The 23,022-nt window shown below is 37.8% G+C and overlaps 1 protein-coding gene across 4 annotated transcripts in view; it reads right to left on the bottom strand.

Moving 5' to 3' along the window:
* Positions 1-23,022, bottom strand: part of MYO5A (myosin VA) — a 165,246-nt gene that overhangs the window by 59,280 nt on the left and 82,944 nt on the right. For all 4 annotated transcript variants that reach the window (XM_054565413.1, XM_054565414.1, XM_054565415.1 and 1 more), the window contains exons 10-18: positions 20,959-21,224; positions 20,241-20,322; positions 15,376-15,516; positions 13,618-13,743; positions 12,243-12,326; positions 7,041-7,202; positions 5,658-5,755; positions 2,055-2,141; positions 1,858-1,966 (exon numbers count right to left, since the gene is read on the bottom strand). In XM_054565413.1, coding sequence (XP_054421388.1) covers positions 1,858-1,966; positions 2,055-2,141; positions 5,658-5,755; positions 7,041-7,202; positions 12,243-12,326; positions 13,618-13,743; positions 15,376-15,516; positions 20,241-20,322; positions 20,959-21,224 — 1,155 coding nt within the window. The remainder of the gene's footprint in view (positions 1-1,857; positions 1,967-2,054; positions 2,142-5,657; positions 5,756-7,040; positions 7,203-12,242; positions 12,327-13,617; positions 13,744-15,375; positions 15,517-20,240; positions 20,323-20,958; positions 21,225-23,022) is intronic.

The following is a 23,022-nucleotide window of genomic DNA, read 5'->3' as shown; positions in this document are numbered from 1 at the left end:
CATTTACTTTTTTTCTTTTTATCCTCACTGGAGGATATGCTTACTGATTTTAGAGTTGGGAATGGAGGGAACAATAGAGAGAAACATCGATGTGAGAGAGAAACATCCATCAGCTGCTGCTCCTCACGCCCAGACTGAGCCCAGACTGCACCCAGATTGGGGACCAAACCTGCAACCTAGGCTTGCGCCCTGACTGGGGATCAAATCTGAGACCCTGTGGTTTATGGGATGATGCTCCAACCAACTGAGCAATACCGCCAGGGCCATTTACTTCTGACTATAAGCAGAGTTGGGTTGTAAACACAGATATGCATGCGATTTTTAGTCTACTACATTCTGATCTGTCTTATTTAGAAGCATGTACGTTATTAACCTTCGTCATATAAAAAGAAGAGTGGAACTTATTTATAATAATCATTACTGTGATCTGAAATTGCGTGAAAACAGAAAATTCGTGTTCTCTGTAAGCAGGTATCTCCTATATTGAACATGAAATGGAAAATCAGAAATCTCAATATATAAAACTCCAAAAATTTTTTCAATTTTAATCAATAAAATTTACATAGGAAGCCTAGCTGGATATATAAAAAGGGCTAAAAAGTGGTTCCCTCTCCTTCTCCCTGTTGCACCTCGCCCCACACCAACCCTGCCCTCTATTGGTACCTTTGCCCTGCAAAGCCCTGAACCAGCTTCAAGTGGTCTGGGGGAGGAGTCCGGGCATAGGGCTGTTCCTACCTTCTGCTTTACATTTCCATCTGAGCCCAGGTTAGAGAGGAGTTGGGCCAAGCTCAGAAAGCATCTGCTTCTTTTACACATTATTAAGAAAATAGTCTTAGCTCTTACCAAAAAAGTTGTCATACAAAAGAGATATTACATTTAGTTAATCACGACTACCTCAGAGTGAGATAATCCATCCAAATTAGTGTCAAACAAGTGGAACTATTTTTAAAAATCTTTCATAAATCTTAAATTCTCCATGACCTAGATCAGTGGTTCTCAAAGTGTTGCTGATGCTCAGACTAGCATCAGCAAGTGGTTGGACCCACCCCAGACCTACTGAGTCAGAAGTTCTTGGGGTGGGGCCCAGCAATCTGTGTTTTTTAACAAGCCCCCCAGGTGACTCTGATGCATTCTCGAGTGTGAGAACTCCTTAACTTGGAAGGCAAGACTCTCCAGACACCAACCTACACTTTCTAAACATTTCCCTACTGTCTTACACAGTAATCTTAAACTGCAAAGAAGTTTCCCTACATTACTGTTTTCTGAGCAAACTCTGCTTTACTACGTCTTCACACCATGCTCCCTATTAGAATATTCTCCTTCCACTTTTATACAATTTTACCCATTCTTCAGGGCCTGACACAAAACATACGCCTTCTATGACATTGCTCCTCCTTTCCACAACAGGTGTAGCTTTGCCTTGCTCTAAATTTCCTGTCTCACTCACTCAGCCCTTGAAAGACATTAAGGTATATTATATTTACCTTTAAAATACATTAATTTCTAAGATAGACTATGTTACCGAAGGAGAAAATCTAATTTTCTCTTTGTCGCATAGCATTTGGCCTGGTATCTTCCATAAGTAAGTACTAGATAAATTTTTATAGCTAATGATCAAACTCTAAGAAGAGTGTTTCAAGTCTGGGTCCAGGCCTGAAGGGGGGTCATCTTCACCAGTCAGTCTGAGCATCGTAAATATAGGGAGCCTCAGCCTCCAGGACACTGTGCCCCTCTACCCTCCCAGCCCTAATAATCTGGTGGGTGGTATTTGGATGTTCCCGGGGCTTTCCCAGATTATAATCCCAAGGTCTTTGCCCATAATCTGTTCAGATAAAGATAAGTGAAAATTTTTCTTACCTGGATCAACTTCTCTAACACATTCTTACATGTTTGCTTTCTGTCACTCAACACATCTTTCTGCTTCATTAGGACACGGTAGCGGCTGAAAAATTCTTGGTAAGTCCACCTATAAAAAAAAACTCCCGTTAGTTTATTTAAAGAAGTAGGAACCTGTCTCATTATGATCCCTGATAGCTGAAAAATGCCAAGCTCACCGAGAGGGGAAACCTGCCGCGCTGATTCGGATGGTTTCCAGGACACCACATGCTCTCAGTTGCTGCACTGCCCTCTTCTCATCGAACCTACATGGACAAATGAAAATCATTAATACCCAAAGAAGCCTGTCTATAGACACAAATTACTCTCCTCAGTCCAGAGGTTAAATTCTTCTATAAAGAGCTGAAGGGATACATTAGAAAAGAAAGCATTTAAAAGTTGAAGCAGTTATCAAAATGGGAAACTGCATGTGAGAATGAGGAGGAGACAATTAGCAGTAAACAAAAGAGCCATAAACATTATCTGTTGTTTCACACCCAGGACTCACAGGAAATACCATGGACAGTATTTAAAACAACAATAACAACAAACCAACTCCTCCGTACTTTGCTCATACTCATTGCATGGCTTGGCTTCACTCGCCATTCTCATAATTCCATCTTTCTTTAGCTCACCATACAAAGCTCCCCTAGAATAAAGACTGGCCAGCTCTGGAGATTTCTCTAACAAGAAGGACAAGTTAAATATGCCCCATTCAGTTATTTTTTTTAAAAAAATTACTGGGGTTCTAAAAGCAATTCAATTCACTGTAGTGTGTACATACTAAGCATTTATAGTGTCCACATCAATAAAAAATATTTTGTTTTGTATTGTCTTATATAATTTATGTTTACTTTTCTCTAAACAACTGGCATTTATAGTGTCCACATCAATAAAAAATATTTTTGTTTTGTATTCTGTCTTATATAATTTATGTTTACTTTTCTCTAAACAACTGGCATTTTAATGTTAAATTGACCCTAAAAGGGGAAGTGGTTAAGACCTGTCACCCGCCAGATGACCATTCCTTTTACTCCCCAGTTAACCTCCAGGTGACCTCTCCAACCCCTGGCTGTGCTATTTTCTCAAGTGCCCTGGTGGTGGTGGGAGAGGAAGGTGGCTAGGGCTGCCCTGGAGAGTGGCCCAGGGCTTGGCAGCTTCTTCCTGCTTCCCATTTCCTCCAGAAAGGGCTTCCTGGCAATGAGGAAGATACAGTTTTTCGGAACTGCCCTCCAGTGCAAGGCAAAAATTCAGAGGGCGGAGTTGGCAGGGGTGGAGAGAAAGAGCACTCCCACACTGCACGGTGGGAGCTGGAGTTATTATAACTTTTGGTAAATGTGCCTCATCTTTCACCTACAAATTCCGCTTCTATAAATACATTATCCTATGGAAGTAAGAAGGCAAAAAACACAAAAATGTTTGGCAAAAAAAAAAAAATGTTTATGACGGCATTGTTGGAATAGCTTAAACGTAATCATTAGGAAATAATTTAAACAAATGATTTAAATTATGTCTATACAATGGGATACCATGTAGCCACTAGAATGATGATGTGGATTTTTATTTACTAACATGAACAGTATCCAGAATTTATTAAGATAAAAGCAGATACAAAACAGCAATTATAGCATGAACCTGTCCCTTTTATTAGTATATGTGTCTCTCTTGTTCTCTCTTTTATTTTTTTTTCTCTCTCCCACACACACACACACACACACATACACATGCACACATGCACACACGCACACACAGAGCGGAGAAGGAAAAAATGTTGGCCACTTAATACCAGTTATCTCTCTGGGTATAATAAATGCTTTTTAAATTTATTTTAATACTATTTTATACTTCCTGAAAGTTGTTTTTACAATGCACATACATTACTTTTAAAATTAGAGAAATATTTCCCTTTTGAAAAAAAAATTTTTCCTCCACATATGATGCAGAACAAGATGCTTGGTAAAAGTAGATGTTCTATGATGGCTTCAACAGTTTAAAAGTGACAGGGATAACTGTGAGCCTTTGCCAAAGTAGTCTTACCCATCCAGCTTTGGTTTTAACTAATGCCCACATTAACAAAAGCCCAGAAAGATCTTAAACTGAAGTCAATTGAAAACAGAAAATAGAGCTATGAATGCTTCCTTAACCTCAATTTTTAAAATCTTCAGAAGGCTAACTACTAATCTGTTCTCACATTCTCAGAAGGAACAAAAATTGAAAAAATGCACACAAAGCAATCTTGAGAAAGAACAACAAAGCTGGAGGCATCATGCTCCCTGATTTCAAATGCTATTATAAAACTATAGTAATTAAACGATATGATATTGACATAAAAACAGACACATAGATCAATGGAACAGAATAGAGTCCAGAAATAAACCCACACATATATGGTAAATTACTTTATTACAAACAAGCTAAAAATATATAATGAGGAGAGAACAATCTCTTTGATAAATGGTGTTGGAAAAAGTGGACAGCAACAGGCAAAAAATGAAACTGGACCACTATCTTACACCATGCACAAAAATTAACTCAAAATGGATTAAAAACTTGATCATAAGATCTAGAACCATCAAATTCCTAGAACAAAATATAGATGGTAAGGTCCCTGACATAGTGCTTGGTGATGATTTTTTTTAATCTGACATAAAAAGTAAAAGTAACAAAAGCAAAAATAAACAAGTTGGATTATATCAAACTGAAAAGCTTCTGCACAGCAAAAAAAACCCCATCAACAAAATAAAAAGGCAAGCTACCAAGTGGGAAAAAATATTTGAAAATCATATATCCAATACAGAGTTAATATCTAAAATATATAAAGAACTCATACAACCTAATAGCCAAAAAAAGGTCTCATTTAAAAAATGAACAGAAGATCTAAATACACATTTTTATTAAAGAGACATACAGATGGCCAACAGGCACATAAAAAGATGCTCAAAATCACTAATCATCAGGGAAATGCAAATCAAAACCAAAATGAGATACCATCTCACACTTGTTAGAATAGCTATTACCAAAAAGACAAGAAATAACAAGTGTTGGTGAGGAGGTGTAAAAAGGGAAACTTTTTTTCAGTGCGAATGTAAATGGGAACAGCCAGTATAAAAAACAGTATGGAGATAACTTAAAAAATTAAAAATACAGCTATCATATCATCCAGTAATTCTACTTCTGGGTATGTATCCAACGAAAACAAAAACACTAATTCAAAAAGACATATTCATCCCCCTTGTTCACTGCAGCATTATTTATAATATCCAAGATATGGAAACAACTAAATCAATGGGTGAATGGATAAAGGAACTATTGTATATATATAATAGAATATTCTTCAGCCATAAAAGAAAATGAAATCTTGCCATTTGTGACAACATGGATGGACCTTGAGGGCATACAGCTAAATGAAATTAGGTCAGAGAAAGGCAAATACCATATGACCCCTCCTACATGTGAAGTCTAAAAAACACAAAACAAAACAACACACACACACACACACACACACACACACACACACACACACACACACACGATCCAAGCTCATAGATTCAGAGAACAGATTTTTGGTTGCCAGAGGTAGAGGTTGGTGGGTAAGAGAAATGGGTAACGTAAGGGGGTGGTGGTATCAAAGGTAAAAAATAAAAATTTTTTTTAAATTCAGTGAACTAGTAGTTTCCCTCTACAACACAAGAAGAATTGCCCAAATAGTTTTTCCTTCTATTAGTTTGGTAATTCTCATGAGGTATGGATACTCTTAAATTCAGTAGTTGAGAAATACTTACGTGAATGGGAACTTGAAATCATTGGGCTTAATACAGCGCACATAATGAGGGGTAGTGGCATTGAGGGTCTCCATCAGCAGATGAAGGGAGTTTCGGAACTGCACAGAAAAGGGCGGGAAGGCGCGTCAAGGTTTTGTTAAAGCCAAAGATAATGGAAAACAATTTAAAATATTTTTCCAATACCAGTAGAGATTGACACATCCTCAGAGGGGGAGCTGATATTAAACAAGAATTCTAGGTTAAAATTAATTAAGTTCTTCCATTTGCATGCTTGCTATGCTAAATATACATTTGCTCTCTCCCACCTCTTTTCCTGACCTGCTTTTTTATAAGACTCCATTTTCTCAGCATACTTTTAGGTTCTCAGCAAAAATGAAGAGAAAATACAGGGATTTCCCATACATCCCTTGTCCCTACACGTGAATAGCCTTCCCCATTGTTAACAGTTCCCACCAGAGTTGTACATTTACACTGACACATCATAATCTCCCGAAGTCCATCATTTACATTAGAGTTCAGTCTTCCCACCCTCCTTTTAATACAAGTTTCTGCTGTTTTCTATTGTGAACTCAGGATTCTGACTAAAAATATAACTGCTTTAAGAATATCAAGACCATTTAATCATGTACAGTGGGAGTTTTGCTGTAAGCTAGTGGAAAATATAGCAGATGACTTAAGAGGGTACAGGACCATGGCTGGTGTGGCTCAGTGGACTGAGCACCGGCCTGCAAACCAAAAGGTCGCCTGTTCAGTTCCCAGTCAGGGCATAAGCCAGGGTTGTGGGCTGGGTCCCCTGTTGGGGGCACGTGAGAGGCAACCCACTGAAAAAAGCGTATAGGGAATGAGGTGAGAATGGGAGAGTACAACCAGGGTGGGGTTACCATTATGGACACGGGATCAGGACCGGAGGCAGTGGACCTCGGTCTGGCCCCACCTCCTGTCTGCACTAGGCACAGGGTCCCATGCAATGCACAGGAAAACAAGCCGACTAGTGCTCAGCCTCCTGTTCAAAGCCCCAGGCCACTGGTTAGGCACTAAGCATGTATGTCACACTTCCCACTTCCCACAGAGCATGAGACTTCCAAAAAAGGAGAGGGCACTGTTCCAGCTGAAGGAGCTGATGCTCTCTGTACAAACCCACAGAGGAAACAACCAGAGAATAAATAAACAAAGCAGTGTTCTGCGAGGGAGAATTAAGATTAGAGAAGATTATTTTGGGAAAGGCTTAACCAGAGCCACAGGTTTGAAGCTAGGTGGAGGTCGGGGGTGGGGGGGAGTGGACAGAGAAAGCAGTAGCCTCTCCTCCTCTGAGGATCCCACTGGGGAGGCTGAGAAAGGAATATCTGAAGCTTCAGCTACGCCAAAGGGGAAACCCGAACTCACCTGGTGCCCCACCGTTTTCTTGTGCTCCTTGGCTGCCTGGCCTGGTCGACCTTTGGCGGGCTTCGCAGGAATGCGGGTGAGGGGTGTACGTCCTGAAGAGGTGGCTGAGGTTGGACTAATGGCCTTCTCATCATCTTGAAATAATTCTGGTAGCATCTTAAACTGAGTCAGAAAGAGCAAAAGGAAATTATACTCTAAACTCAAACTCAAATATAAACCTTTACAGAAACATTGTGAAGATTTGCAGTCCATAATGATTCCCTTAAGTAAATTCTTTCAGAGTCACATTCCAGAAGTAATCATTATCTGTGTTGGGAGCAAAAAATATGAGAGGAAGGTGACATGTATGCTATAAAAATATAGGTGGAAAAATGTAATAATTCTACAACCATGTTTGGGGGAAACAAAATCAAATCTACTCCACTAAGCATTGAAATCTTAATTCACTCTAAACATATTACTGAGTTTGAACTATAATTATTTTATGAGCAAAATGCTAGTTGAAAGCCCTATATTATTATCTTCATTCCACAAAATATTTTATCAGCATGCTTCATTTGCCTACACACTAATTCAAATGGTGAGCACTAGCTAAAAAATATCACTGAAAATCTCAGCAGGAAGAGTGTCAGGAACTAGTTCTGCAGTACTAAAATATTAAAAAATAGTGATGAATTGATAATAATTTTTAGAAAATAAGTTGGATTACAGGGGTGGGGAGTAGAGGGGAGGAGGAAAAAAACCCTGTCCTTATCCTGTAAGCATTTTATATTTTGTTTTCAAAGGATTTGTAACTTAATTGCATACTTCTATAACCAATGTGTTCTACTAGGATAGCAATATGAAAGATTATCAAAAGGTCTGCTTCTTAGTAAGTGGACAGATGGTATTAGTCACTATGGTTGGGAGAAATTTTTGGAAACAAAAGAGATTTCGAACTATTCCACAGAAACATCTCGTATATGTGTATCTTTACAACATTGCCCCATTCCACATATGAGAAAGTAAATCTTTCTCATAAGTGAAATTACAATCACAACTACCAATTATTTGTCTAATAATTTCAAAATATCTCCAGAAGAAATAATTTCCTTAGGCAAGTTCTTTCACTAAAAAGCAAAATCAGGTAATTTCATTTGCTCTTAATTTGTGTATCAATCATAAGGGTAATTTAGGAAATAATTTATGATGTTATACATAACATACCAATAACAGTTGCTTTCTATACAAATGAATGTATTCCTTGCTTTATAGAGTAATGTATTTTTAGCTTGGTTTGCTACAAAGTGGGGAAAAATTGTTTTACCATTATCTTATATTACAATGTTAAAGCTATGTTCCAAAGGGGAAAAATAAGAGTTCCTAAGATTCAATTTGAAAAGTCAGCACAGGGTTAAGGTGCTAGGCTACTCAATGATAGGCCAAGTACTTTAGAATTTTATCTGTGGTATTTGATCATTCTCAAATAAATCGTTAGCTCTACATCAGCATTGTTGACCTAAACTTTGTTGTTCTCTCTTTTGTGAGAAATAGTTAATAGAAGTGGGCTGCAATAGGTATTTAGTAAATTACAGCATCCAGTAGGTACTATACTTTAACTTAATATCTAAAATATCTACCAGAAAACTGCTTAGTGTTCAGAATTCAGAATACATACACACACATATATATGTATATACGTTTATGTGGCTTCCTCCTCACAGAAACCACAAATTTAAAATTCTCCAAATTGGTATTACTTTAAAAAAAATAGAGCACATTTGATGTTGTTGTATTAGAAACTGCTGTATAATTTCTTCTTTAAGCAGTTGTTCCTCATGGGCCACTCTCCTCCAGCTTCTTTCCTGATTCCTCCGCAGGCCAGCCTCTACAAGTCGCAATGTCTAGGGACTCTGGCCTTTCTTTCTATGTTTTCGACCTACTTATTCTCCCTAAGCAATCTCATCCAGCCCCACTGCTTTAAAACGTCTAGTTCTAAAGACTTCCAAATTTATGTCACCTACTCTGACTTTCCCCATGACCTGCTGACCTTCATTTCCAGCTTCTTGTATGACATGCTCGCTTGGACTATCTATCTAACTGACATCTCAGGCAAAACATGTTCAAGGCAGAACTCTTGATCCATTCTCCCAAAGCCTGATCCTTTTTAAGTCTTCATTTCAGTAAACGACACCATCATCCATCTAGTATCTCAGGCCAAAAACATGGTAACCATCGTCCTCGGTTTCTCCCGTTCTCTCACTCTCCACTCAATTCATCAAGACCTGCAACTCTGCCCACAAATTATATGCCATTTCCACTGCTACCATCTTGGTGCCTCAGTATATCCTCTCTCACCTAGGTCAGTGCTGCCTCATCTCCACTCACCCTAAATACATCATTACCCAGCAGCCTATCTTTCCCTATATGGAAACCTCCCAGGCTTCCATGGCAACGGGAATAAAGTCCCCACTCTTTACTGTACTGCCCTCCAGAAGGTGGTTTCTATGTACCCATTCTATACATCCTACTCACCTACCATGCTCCAACCACACTGGCCTTCTTTTTAGACCCCAAACACAAGCATCTTATACAGCCTATGTACTCCTTACCTGTTCTGCCATCTGCCTTGATAGGGTTGTCTCCCATTTTTCAGGGCACAGCCTAAACTCCTGCCCAAGCTTACTCAGTCTCTAGCTTGGTACCCTGTTTGACTTCATTTACAGCATTTACTACGTTGATACAATATTGTCTAAATATTTGATTAAGTGTTATTACCTAACTCTGCACAAAAGCAGGGATCTCTGCCTATCTCATTTACCTTGTTTTCCTGGCTCGATACCCAATTTTCTGAAATCATTTATTGAAGAATTTATCCATTCCTCACTGACTAAGGATGCCAACTTTATTTAAAGAGAGGCAGATACACAAATGCATAGGTAGGCAGATATGCCTGGAACACTCCCTCTTGTTTCTTTGATCTATCTATTCCTAAGACAGGGCTCTGAATTGCCTAAAACCGAACATATATGTCTAGCAAATAGTGTTAAAGAAAACAAAGGAATCCAAGTGGCAGCTTCATGAATTTGTGGGAAATCATTTCAGTAATAATAACATTATTCACAAGGAGTTTTTTATGCATAAAGCACTACCCTAAGGTCTTAAAACCTATTTAATCCTCATAACAACTCCTCAGATACTAATACAATTCTATTTTATATACGAGAGGCCTAAGGCATAAACTCAGTAGCTGAACTGTGCTTCCCCTTGTCAATTAGCACCATGGAAAGTAGGGGTTATAACTCTTTTTACTGGTACTTGGTAGAGTTCCAATTTAGTAGTATTTAGTCGAGTCTGCAGTTCATTTATGTGCACCCTGATATTAGATATGGCAACATAATTTATATTTTTTCACCACAAAGAAACCTTAAGACACTTTTTGTTAAATTTATAATAACTTAATTCCTTTACAGGTTATAAATTTGGCTACAGGCTGCAAAATTAAAGGGAAAAGAAAAGAAAAAAAACACATACACACAAACTCAACCCCACACAGTATGACCATGAAAATAATTTTATTTAAAACGTATAACACAAATATCAACCTTCTAAAAGTAGTACATCCAAGAGAACAAATCAACACTATATTACACTTGCTTCCTATCAGGTGTAAAGACATTAAAATACAAAGTTCATACCCTCAGGCTGGGTTTCTAGGGGATGGGTTTCTAGGGGATGGGTTTCTGACTGGGTGTGGGGGGGGGGGCCTCTAAGCTATGCAAATCACACAAGGTCCCCATTCCAACGGCAGCAGTGCTACACAGGCGACAGCCACTCTGAGTGATCCCTCAGAATGCAGAGAGAGCCATCTTCTGATAATTAACCTGATAACTAGCCAGTCAGAGAAGTTAAGTCAGAATAAAGACGCAACTGATTATGGGTGCCTGGGGAATGAGAACCTGTGAATATTCCATTTAAGTTAATTACTTAGGCAGAGAAGTGACATTAGAATTTCATGGTTTTCATCACTATTCATAAATCAAAATGATTTGTAATCTTTAACTGAAAAATATTCAGAGATTGGCCCTGTGAGAGAATTTTCTCTTATGTATCAGTCCCATAAGCTATAAAGCATTAATGCCCAATGCCTATGAGGATAAGTAAAACACTGACTTTTTCTAAAGACATTTAGACTCATTATTTTCTGAGGGTTAAAACCAGAATTTGGTATTTATATGAGCTTTCTAGTATCACAATAATTTAAGGCAGAGTTTTTATTCTAAAAACAAGAGTCAAAATGTTCATGTAATATTCCATTTAAGTTAAAAGGACTGTCTTAGAATAAATCAGAAAAACCGTGTCATTTTCAGAATAAACCAAAAAAAAGTGCCAGTCAGAAATCTAAGAGAATTTGATGAGTTTTATATTGAATGTTTGAATATTCACTTTGCTATATGGAGTAACTGGCTGCCTGGTTTGCTCCCTACAGAATGAAAGTGAGCTGTGCTTCCCTCCCCATCTTTTCCTGATGAGAGTAAAATAATGGAGACTGGGATCAACTTAATAAACAATCCAGCATAACTGTCATAGTTCTTTGACATCTGGAATAATCTTTTCCCACTAGAAAGTAGTGTTTCTAGAGTTTATGCTTAGGAAAAATAATTCCAAAGTGCTTTGCGCTGCACCTGAAACTGCACTCAATGATTCAGAGATCAATCTCCACCTGAACAGAGTGCATAAGGCTATGTTTCAAGTGAATTCCTTCCAAATGACAGCAAAAATATTGCCTTCTCTCACAGGCTCTCACAGGCTCTCACAGAGGCACAAGAAGAGCCTAGAACTGCTGTAGAGGCAAAAATTCCACATAAAACTGAACGACAACACTGCACAGTGGTGAAGAACAGGGGCTCTGAGCCAGATAACCTAGGCTTTAATTTGGCTTGAAAACTCATTAGCTATGAAGTCTGTGTCTCAGGTCCCTCATCTGTGAAACAGGCAGAGAAATGATAATGTCACCTCATTATGAGGATTAGATGAGTTAACATTTGGAAGGCATTGGAAACAGGACCTAACACACACGTTAAGCATTATGTATTTGATAAAAACTAACAATAAAGCTGATTTTGTTAGAAACATCATTATTATTGTTTTTAAAAAGCTAATGCTTAAGTAATTAACATTATATTGAATATATCCTGATTGAAGAAAACCATACATTGTTACCTTGCTTGATTTAAGAACTTTAATTTGTTCTTCAAAAACAGTGTCTTTATTCTTTTCCAGAAAGCCTTCACACTGGTATTCCACCTGAAAACACATGGAAAAAATCTCCTTAACTAACAAAACTTTTTAATAGATGTCATAATCAACAAAAAAAAATGTATTAAGCTCAAGTTATATGATGGCAATCAGCAAAGAGGTTACCATTGGTTTATTCTAAGAAACTAGAAACTTGGTAAGAAGTATGTTAGGCCTGGAGTAAAACTCCCCAAATACTGTTTCTACTACGGGACAGCGGTAGTGCTGGATAATTGTGGTCTAAAAGACCCTCCCAAATCACAGGTAAACAGACTCATTTGAAGTTAATTCTCTGCTCCCCTGCTGGCATCTCTGCCATAGCAGACCCAATGTATTTCCTTCTATCCTTAGTTCACCAACCAACAAGGGTAAATCTCTTGGAGCAAAGAGATTCAAGTGGGAGAGAAGATCAGAAGGAGCAAATAGCTATCTGACAGAAAGAAAGAAGAGCTGACTATAGATGGAAGTGAAGGGTGGTCAATACTGTATGATTTGGTAAATAGAACTACTCAGGAACAGACTATTCCAACTTGCAAAACTCCAGCAACTTCAGCCATCTACCAAACAAGGGACTCCCAACCTGCACCACAAAGCCCTTAGGTGACTATACAGTCATTCCAAGGTTTCCAGCCAGGCTTACGGAGGACTCAGAAGGCCCCCAAATCCTAAAGGAGACTCTCAGAAGCTGACTCCACAGCCTACCCTACAACCTCCTTGAAACATAAATTAGTCTTATGGCTCCTGCTGTTCTTAGTAGACTATAGAACCTTTGGAGCAGTAAGTTGGCCTGCCTTGTTAGTAGGGACCCAGTGAATCAATAACAGAGGGCAACACTAGTCCACAGTTTCTATTCTGAAACCCTTGGGGTCAGCTATGTTTTAGAACTCAGAATTTTTCAGCTAAGTCCAAAGCAGCAATCTGTGATCAAATACATTATCATTTCTACACTGAAATATGCAAATATCAGCCTAACTGGGGTAAGTAAAGACTATAAATAACCTCATGTTATAGTTCAGGTCAGAGATCAGGTTTAGCCACTAAATGAATTATGAACAGACTTTTGGTTTTCAGAGTTTCTTGGATTTCACAATTACAGATAGAGGATTGTAGACTCATTTTTATTTCATAATTCCATTTACATTAAAGGAGAAGAACAACAAGCCAACAATGAAGGTTACTTTTCTTGTAAGTCCCTGAAGAATGCAAACTTCAGTAAAAAAAAAAGATACCTCTTGACTATTGATTTTTTTTCCTCTTTGAACTTTAATATTAAAAAAAAAAGATAATAAAGCTTCCTTACCTTGTCAGCAAAATGTTGAATGATGAAAGCTTTGTTTGATAGACGGGGCTTTTCAAAGAGTGCACATTTGTTCAAATGTGTGTTGTACAATTTTTGAGCCCAAGTGTCATCTGTACCTTTTGGCATCTACATTCATTGAAAGAAAAAAAAGAAAGAAAACAAGATGAATATTGTTATGAGACTCTTCTGATGTATTAACTAAGAGACTATTTTTGGGCTTCGCCTACCAATTTTTATACATTTTTAAAATTAAATTTATTGGGGTGACGTTGGTTAATAAGGTAATATAGGTTTCAAGTGTACATTTCTATGATACATGATCTGTATATTGCATTATGTGCCCACTACCCAAAGTCAATTTTTATATTCAATTTAGGAACTTATTTCTTCCACATTTCTTTCTTAGAAGCCAAAATCCAATTAACAAAGAACTATAACTGAGCCCTTCCCATGGGTAACTCATTCTGCCTATACCAGGAGTAAATATTCAATTTAAAATAAATATTCAATTTGCTTTTAAAGCAATAAAAGCCTCACAAATAAAAGATGAAATATTATGACTATCGTATATTTTCTAAAAACTTGTTAAATAAAGGTAACATTTGCACATAGTAAAATATTTATATAATTCAGAAAGGTACAATGGAGAGTAGTGTCATCTCACTATTTACATTAACTTCTTCATCTTTTTTGTCTCTAAAGGCATCTAAAGGCATATAGTCAAATAGGATCATTCTATAAACTCATTATATTTTTTTTCCTTCTTAATAATAGCATTCTTGTATTTGTGGCTACTATGCTGTTACTGATTTTTGTAACAATGACTTCTTTTACATATATATCTTGGATACTTTTGCAAGTATATTCATAGAGTAAACTCCCAGCAGTTCCACTGCTGCATCAAAATATATATGTGTTTATAATTTTGATACACATTGTCAAATTTTCTCTAAAATATATTGTACTAATTCTTGACCTTTATTAAGAATACATATGTGATAAATACTCATTTGGTAGCATCAAATGAAAGGTATTATTTAATTTAATAATAATTAAATTCCCTGATAGGTAAAAAACCAGTTTCTCATTTTTGTTTTGATTTGCATTTTATTCAATTTTGAGTGAGGCTGAGAGCCTTTTCATTACATGCATTCTGAATGTTGTAGAAAATCTGTATGTTTAGGAGGATCAATCTATGTCTCAGTTGTAACTTATGGCATATAAACTAAATAAAGAGAAAGAATAGGTTATCTGTCTAAGACCATTCAGGTAGCAGTAAAGCTGGGGATCTCGCATTCTTCCAGCATGCTGCATCTTCAAATATTAAAGCTAAAACTCCCTCCCTACCATACATATTAGTAATAAAGAAAACCCAGTCAAATTTTAAATTATGAATATTTAGAAGTATTATTCAAAATATCTTTTGTGATTTCTTGCATTTCTTTAAATATCTCATACCATTGAACAATAAGTACCAAATACAAGCATACTGAGTAATAAAAGTGGCTGAAATTGATAGTAGCTGTATCAAATGCCAATTTGCCAATTTTTTGCATAACTTAGAATCAGCTAAAAAGAAAATGGAAATTCTCCTCCTCTCATTTGTATTTAAAGCCCCCTGGGTCTAGTGACTCTTTAGAAAGCAAGTTAGGTGCCGCAATGGTACCTCATGATATACTATGAATCTCTGCTGAAACCCACTTCTGACCTTTATATATCTGTTTTGATAGACTAAGTACATCAAGGAGTCATACTTACTTTGCATTCCTCATCCAGCAAATCTAGAATGCCCAGTTTAGATTCTATAAGATTAATGCAAGGCTGATTATCATAAAAATCTATGAGAGTCCATGGAATTTGTTCCTTCATATATTCTTCTTGTTCTAATTTGAAGACATGCTGAAATAAATACAAAAAAAGTGGCATTACTGTATCATCATAAACAATGCCAGTCAAGAAACAACCTTTATACAAAACACTCTAAGATACCAACATAATTTGAGATAGTCCATGACTTTCAGCAACAACAGTCTTGTGGGAGAAACATGATTTACACACAGAGAATAATAAAATAAAGCAAATAAAAATCACAGACAATAAAACCTCAGATATGCAGGCTTCTTGATAAACAAGTAAATCTAGGTATGTGAATGTTTTAAATAGCTCATGTTTTCTGCCCTGGCCCAGTAGCTCACTTGGTTAGAGCACCCTCCCAAAATACCAAACGTGAGGGTTTGATCTCCAGTCAGGGCACATACAAGAGGCAACCAACGAATGCATAAATAAGTAGACCAACAAATCTATATTTCTCTCTCCTCCTTCTCCTTTCTCTCTAAAAATCAATCAATAAATTTTTTTTTAAACACCTCATAAATGTAGCAGCCTTCAATGTTTGATATGTACACATCCAAAACTGCACTATTTACTTTTTGACCTCCTATTTAATAAATTATTGCATTGTGTTGTTAAAACATGGGCTCAGGAATGTCTTTGCTGGCCTTGACCAACTATGCGGAGCAGACGCTCGACTACTGACCCATGCTGGAAGATGCGTACAGCATAAGTAATTCTCTCAAGGCACTGTCGCGTTGAGGGTCATGTGCCTCAGAATTAGATAATAGTTGGTCTTTCATGTCTGCCTTGATTGTTCTCCACAGTTATGAAATTTACTGCTCACTTTTCTGGATTCTACATCCAACTCTGTAAGCAATTGGAACCACTATCAATTCATGCTATTTCTGTTAAATACTTCAGCCAGCACCCTTGCCATTGCTTCTAATCTCCATTCATTCATTTCAGCGAAAATATGTATTGACTGTCTACTATGTGCCAGTCATCAAACACCATTAACAAAATAGATATGGGCTCTGCCTTCATGAATTTTGGAGACTGGTGGGAGAAACAGACAGAAATCAAATAATCACAAGGAATATAACTACAAACTGTAATGTTAGAGAGAAAAATGATGCGAGCTATGAGGGCAGGCACCCTCACCTAGTCTGGATACAGAGTGGGGAGGGAAGGTTTCCCTGAGGAAAGGCTGTGTGATCTGAACTCTGCGGAAGAATGGAGTTAGGTCAGTCTAGGTGGGAAGGGTAATCCCACCTCTGCTTCAGGCCACCCAGCCAATGCAGCGCAACCACAACTTCTAGTCTTACAGATTCTCATCACCTCCATTTGTAAGGCCTTGGGGGTTTCTACTTTCCTTTCCTAATCTCTTTGTCTTCCTTGGTTTGTGCACACATCTTGCTACTTTTCTGGAAAGATTAGCTCTACGGCTATAACAAGACAACAAATATTAAGGACCCAAAACCCCATAAAACTTAAGTGTCACCAAGATTTCTGATACATACTCTCGTATAATGCTGCTCTTGGCTCACTTGCAGCATTTATAGTCTAACCAGCTGCAATAAGCTTTAGTCAAAAAAAAAGAAAAAGAAAACCTGGTCATCCGTATGAATATTTATGTCATGCTAATTAGAAGGCAAATTTCTTCTATTCTGTGATTAATGAGGCACCATGTGTCAGCAGGATGCCCTGACTGATGGTACCAATATTTCCTGAAACAATGAGCCCTCTTTTTTTTTATTCATTAATTTATATGCAGTCTCAACATTGACAATAGAAACACTGCTCTAGACTTCAAATAGGGCTTTTTTCTCACACACATCTTTGTATCTAAGTTTAGAAAAGTCCATGGGGCCTCAAAAATTTTGGATGCTCAGCCCTGGCTGGTGTGGCCCAGTGGACTGAGTACTGGCCTGTGGACCAAAAGGTCACTGGTTCAATTCCCACTCAGGGCACATGCTTGGGTGGCAGGCCAGGTCCCCAATAGGTGGTGCACAAGAGGCATCCACACATTGATGTTTTTCACCCTCTATTTCTTCCTCCCTTCTCCTCTCAAAATAAATAAGTAAAATCTTTAAAAAATTCTTTGGATGCTCTATTGTCAAAAAGACAATGTGGGCATGAGGTTCAATGTGGCAAGAGATCCTTGGTCAATATGGTAATCTTTCCAAGTACTAAACATGCCAGTCACCATGTTTTTCATACCCACTGCCTTACCCACAGCCCCTGCTGAAGGAGCAGTCCTAAACAGCCAAGTTCTTTACTGTGAGACCCTGTGTGCCTATCGCAGCTGACTAGACCAAGGGTGGGTACTTGACGACACTCTACTGCCAGAGACCTCTGAAGAAAAAATGAACTGGGTTATCTGTGAAAGCTGCCTCTGAAAGAAGTCAGGAAGAATGAGAGGTAAGCAAGTTAAGAGAATGGGAGGCATACTCCAACCACTATTGGGTTCACAGGAAGTTCAAAGTGAGTAAGCAGAAACTTAAGGTAAAGAAAATACATACAGAATAGAAGGAAAGAATATGCCATTTTAAAAGAAGAGGGAGTGGAGCAGTTGTACAGAAAAGCTAAGATGTATTATGGCGTATAGTGTGATGTGGGTATGTGGGGGTGTGTGGGAGGGTGTTGGGGGAAGAGAGAAAGAGGGCAGAGAGAAACAGATAGAGAGAAACAACGGGAGAAAGACTGAAACAAGAGAGTCAGAAACACATTCAGAGAACTGAGGCCCTTGAGAAATAGACAAACTAGCCAGTCCCTAATGAGACTGGCATTGATTCCTTCTACTTCCAGTCACCCTGTACCAAAATATACTGGGAAAGAGCAGAAGGCTGTAGCACTCATTAGAATGTTAAGAAACGTTGAAAAACCCTGAGAAAAGAGAATGCTCAGTTTAGTCTCTCAAGGCTTTTTTTAATGTTCCTCATGCAGAGAAGAAAAATACAACCATCATATTCTTATGAAAACAGTCATATACCTGAGGTTTTAAGATCACCTCTACATTATTTCACTGTGCTAAGTAGCTTAATTTGCTATATAAAGACGGTCCAAATTTTTATCAATATGTATGCAATATTTTTAAAAAACCAAATAGGTTGAAGGTTTTATGATAACAAGAAACAACCCCTCGTCCCATCCCTCCCCAACCTCAGTCTCGCTGCCTGGTAGCAATCACTTTTATAACTCCCTCAGATATTTCTTGTGATATTTACCTTAAAAGGATAAGCTTATCAGCTATGTTTTGATTTATTTATTTGAAATAATGTCTACTGATTTCTTCTTAAGATAAATGAGGCTAACTTCACATATACCACCTCTTAACTGCTTCTTCACATCCTCCCAATATTACTAGTTTTAAATCTTCTCCTGGTTTTTATTAATTTTGTAACTTAAAATATCTTTAAACTTCTATTTTTTTCTTCATCAACTATAGGCTATACCACTTGACCTCTCTCCCTGTAAGATGAAGATATTTATTAAGGGTTCTTTTCCTGTCCTACAGGGAAAGGGTCCGAGCCCCTGTCAGGGCATGCACAGGAGGCAACTGATTGATGTTTCTCTCTCATCTCAATAGTTTTCTTTCTCTCCCTCTCTCCCCTCCTCTCTCTTAAAATCAATAAGCTCTTTTCTCTTCTATGTATCTTTCAATTCCTATGGGTGACTAATTTTAATACCCTCTCATCAAAACTAATAACAACTACCCCAATCTTGCACTTACTGCATCTGTCAGGTGGTCAGCACTTTACATATACCAACTCACTTAATCCGTAAGACTATGTGCAGTAGGTACTATTACTGTCCCCATTACACATATGAGGAGACTAAGGCCAGAAAGGTCAACTAAGTTGCCCAAGTTCCACGGATCAATGCAGAGTAGGATTTTAATCCAAGCAGTTTGCTTCAGGGGGTCTGTGCTTTTCACTATTACAATCTACTACCCTCATTTTTAAGAGCATCCAAATCCTCAACATCATGCTAATGCTCTCAGGTATCTGACATTACTAGTTGACAAGAGATACTCTCAAAATATGCCCATTGCCATGGTCTCAGTGAATGTCTCAAACTGTTGAAAAGAAAATATGTAAAAAATATGTAGGAGCCCTGGCTGGATGGCTCAGCTGGTTGGAACGTCATCCCATATACCAAAAAAAGTTGAGGGTTTCCTCAACTGATCAAGTGCATATAACCTAGGTTGCGGGTTCGAGCCTCTGTCAAGGCATGCACAGGAGGCAATTGATGTTTCTCTCTCATCTCAATAGTTTTCTTTCTCTCTCTCTCTCCTTCTCTCCTTTCTTCTCTCTTAAAATCAATAAACATATCACGTTGAGGATCGCAAAAAAAATGTGGAAAAGAGAGTATGTTCTGAATTTTTGCTCTGGTGTCTTACTAATACAAGTAAGAGTTAAGCAAGTCATAACTCCACATATAGTTAGCCTCAGGCACAACACAATGGAGACTATCTCTAGGCTCAAAGCTTCATACATGCTATCTTACTATCTAACACAATTTCTGCTCCCCTCTCTCAATTTAATTGTACAAAATTTTTGCTATTCTCAGACAGTAATCCAAGGATGACCTTGAATCCTATCTGGACCATAAATATTCTTCTAATGTTGCATCATTTATTAATCATAAGTTCCTCGGCAGTTTAGCTGTTCTGAACACCAGATAGTTCTAATTCATAACTTCATTTCAGGAATCAGACTGTAAATACAGACTAGGAATTCAAGAAAATAATTTATAGCAGAATATTACTCAAGAAAGAAAATTCTTACCATATTGAATTGTTGCTGTAGTTTTTCATTTGCATAATTTATGCAAAACTGTTCAAAACTGTTTATCTCAAATGTTTCAAATCTGTAAAACCAAAAATAATATGGGAGGAGGAGAAAAAGGAACAAGTTGCTTGTAAAAATACCCAAAATGTGCATATTAGAAAGAAATAGGAAATCCCCCAACATTGTGAAACTTTCTTTCTACATCAGCGAGGACACAGGTTAATAAGTCAGTATAATGGGACATGTGCCCAGCAGATAGGCATCACTCAAAATGCAGAGAGTTTTTTTAAAGACTAGAGTATGTAGTTGTATTGAACAGTATGAGTTTTTTTTGGGGGGGGGAGCAATTAATTCATCCCTAAGTGGGGAACACTCAGTATTATGATAAAGCCATTGCTCTTGCCAATGTACAGACTCAGTGTCTACATACACATAGAAGGGAACTGGAAATAGAGAGCTCATAGGTTCTTTTAAAATCTGAACCAGATAATGAAAAATTAGGCATCAAGAAGCACACATGTACAAGAACAATTTTAACAGTTAAAGAAGGGTACCCAGAGAAGAAAAACTAGCAAATGAGAATAGATTTTTAGAAATTCTCTTCTAATTTTCACTCCTTACCAGTAGGAGACAGGATCAAACACCCATGGAGAGTATCTAGAAAATCTCTAGAAAGGAATGCTCTCTGGAAGGCCACCAAGCCAAGTACACTTACCCATAAATGTCCAGCACGCCAATAAAAGAGTGCTGTTTGACAGCAGAATGGAGAGCCTGATTGACATGATCGACAATCCAGTTAAAGAGCTTGGCATAGATGTGCTTGGACAAAGCATCGCGGGCATTCGTAGCCTGCAGCTTGGAGATGGGCTTGATGTATGTCTCCGTGGCAGTAGCCAGCTTCCGATGGCAGAGCCAGTGGCACATCTCCTCATAGTCCACACCCATGAGGTCACAGAAGATGCTGAGAGGTTCATGCTTGGGCTGCCAAAAGAGAATGGGTTATTTCCTATGACCAGATCAATCAGATACAAATTTACTGAAAAAAAATGCTAACAAAGTGGTAGCAAATAAAACCCAGCGATTTCTTTGTTATAACAAATACCAAGATCACTGAAAGCTGGTAAGTGATAATAATCAAAATCATCCATCAAACCAGCAACTAGGCAGCATTTGCAATCTCTTCTTGGGCTCATTTTAAAAATTATCTGTCTCTTCAGAATGTGTGTTTGTACCTCTTTTCAGACATTCATATTTACTAAGTGTCTATTATATGCCAGTAAACAAAAGCAGACAAGGTCTCTGTCCTCCTAGAAGGTACAGTTCTAGGGGAGAAGGATATTCATCAAATAATTGCTCCCTAAAATGTAATATTACTACAAAGGAGAAGGACATTACACTAAGATTTCAGGTTAGATAAGTGTGCTCTTTTCAGGGAGGCAGGAGACAGCTGCCTTAGACATGGGCTCAGATCTGAAAGATGAGGTGTTAACTTGATGAAAGGGGGAGAAGAGGGTCTTCCAAGCTGAGGGAACAGCTAATGTAAAAATCTGTGGTGGAAGAGTTACCATCGGTGTGAGGGACTGAAGCTGAGTGAGGGAGATGTAGGACATAAAGCCAGAGACGGGCAGAGGCTGTACCATGGCTGGTCCTCATCCTGAGAGCAATGGGAGGCCATGGAAGGGTTTTACAAAGAGTAACTTGATAGTTGTTTGTGTGGTTTCTAACATTAGAATCTCTCTAATCACTTACATGAGTAGTCATGCAATACAACTTTAATTTAATCTATATTGGTGTATTATATTTTTCAAATCTTTACTTGCACGTTCCAACGGAATGAGATAACATTCCTGGGGAATTGGCAGGATGATACTGTAACTGCTAATTAACAAATGAAGAAGTAAGATCCAAGAGACTAGCTTGTCAAAAATCAGCTGGCCAATTTACATCAGAGTTGTCATTAGAACCTGGGTTTCTTGACACTCTCGTCCTCTGGCCTTTCCCACTGAACCAGTCCCTTCCTTCTTTCTTCTCCCCTCCTCCCAACTAATTATTTCATACACAAATCACCACCATTCCAACAGTATGGTTGAACTCCCATAAGCAGTTTTATTCACTCATACATATACAAATGACTTGATATCATTTAGAAGTGGATCAGTACTCTCTAAACATATTCTACCCCAATGGTATTATTATGTCATTCTATTAGATCAAGGTTGTTAAATGTTCTGTTCAAACTTTCTGTAAATACTAATTTTTGAACAACTTCATCTACCAATAATCAAGGGATTGGGCGAAAAAGAAAAAGAACTCATGGACATGAACGTCAGTGTAGTGGTTGCAGGGTGGGGGGCAGAGGAGGGTGGGTGGAGGTAAAAGAGGGTGTAAGGGGGATAAATGGTAGTGCAAAAAATACAACAAAAAATAAAGTATATTAAAAAAGAATATCCCATTATGATAGATTTGTCCATTTCTTTTTGTGGTTTCTGTTTTGTTTTGGGGTTTTTTTTTGCTTATATATTTGAAAGCTACATCATTGAGTATGTGCCAAATCTGGAACGATTACATTTGCCTGGTGAATAAAACCTCTATCCTTAACTAGTGATTCTATTCATCTCCAGCAATGCTTTGGTCTCCAAGTCTGTTTTGTCCAATATCAATATAGCTCTGCCAGTTGTTGGGTTTTTTTTTCTAGCTATTATGGTGTGTCTTTTCTAAATTTTTTTATTTTCAAATTTTCTCTACCTTTATGTTTTAGGAATTCTTCTTTTAAAAAGCA

This window comes from Pteronotus mesoamericanus, unplaced genomic scaffold (assembly GCF_021234165.1).
Source record: "Pteronotus mesoamericanus isolate MK-2021 breed Mesoamerican mustached bat unplaced genomic scaffold, CSHL_Meso_final contig_164, whole genome shotgun sequence".
Lineage (NCBI taxonomy): Eukaryota > Metazoa > Chordata > Mammalia > Chiroptera > Mormoopidae > Pteronotus > Pteronotus mesoamericanus.
Note: the sequence above shows the minus strand (reverse complement) of the source record. Positions and strands in the feature narration are given on the sequence as shown.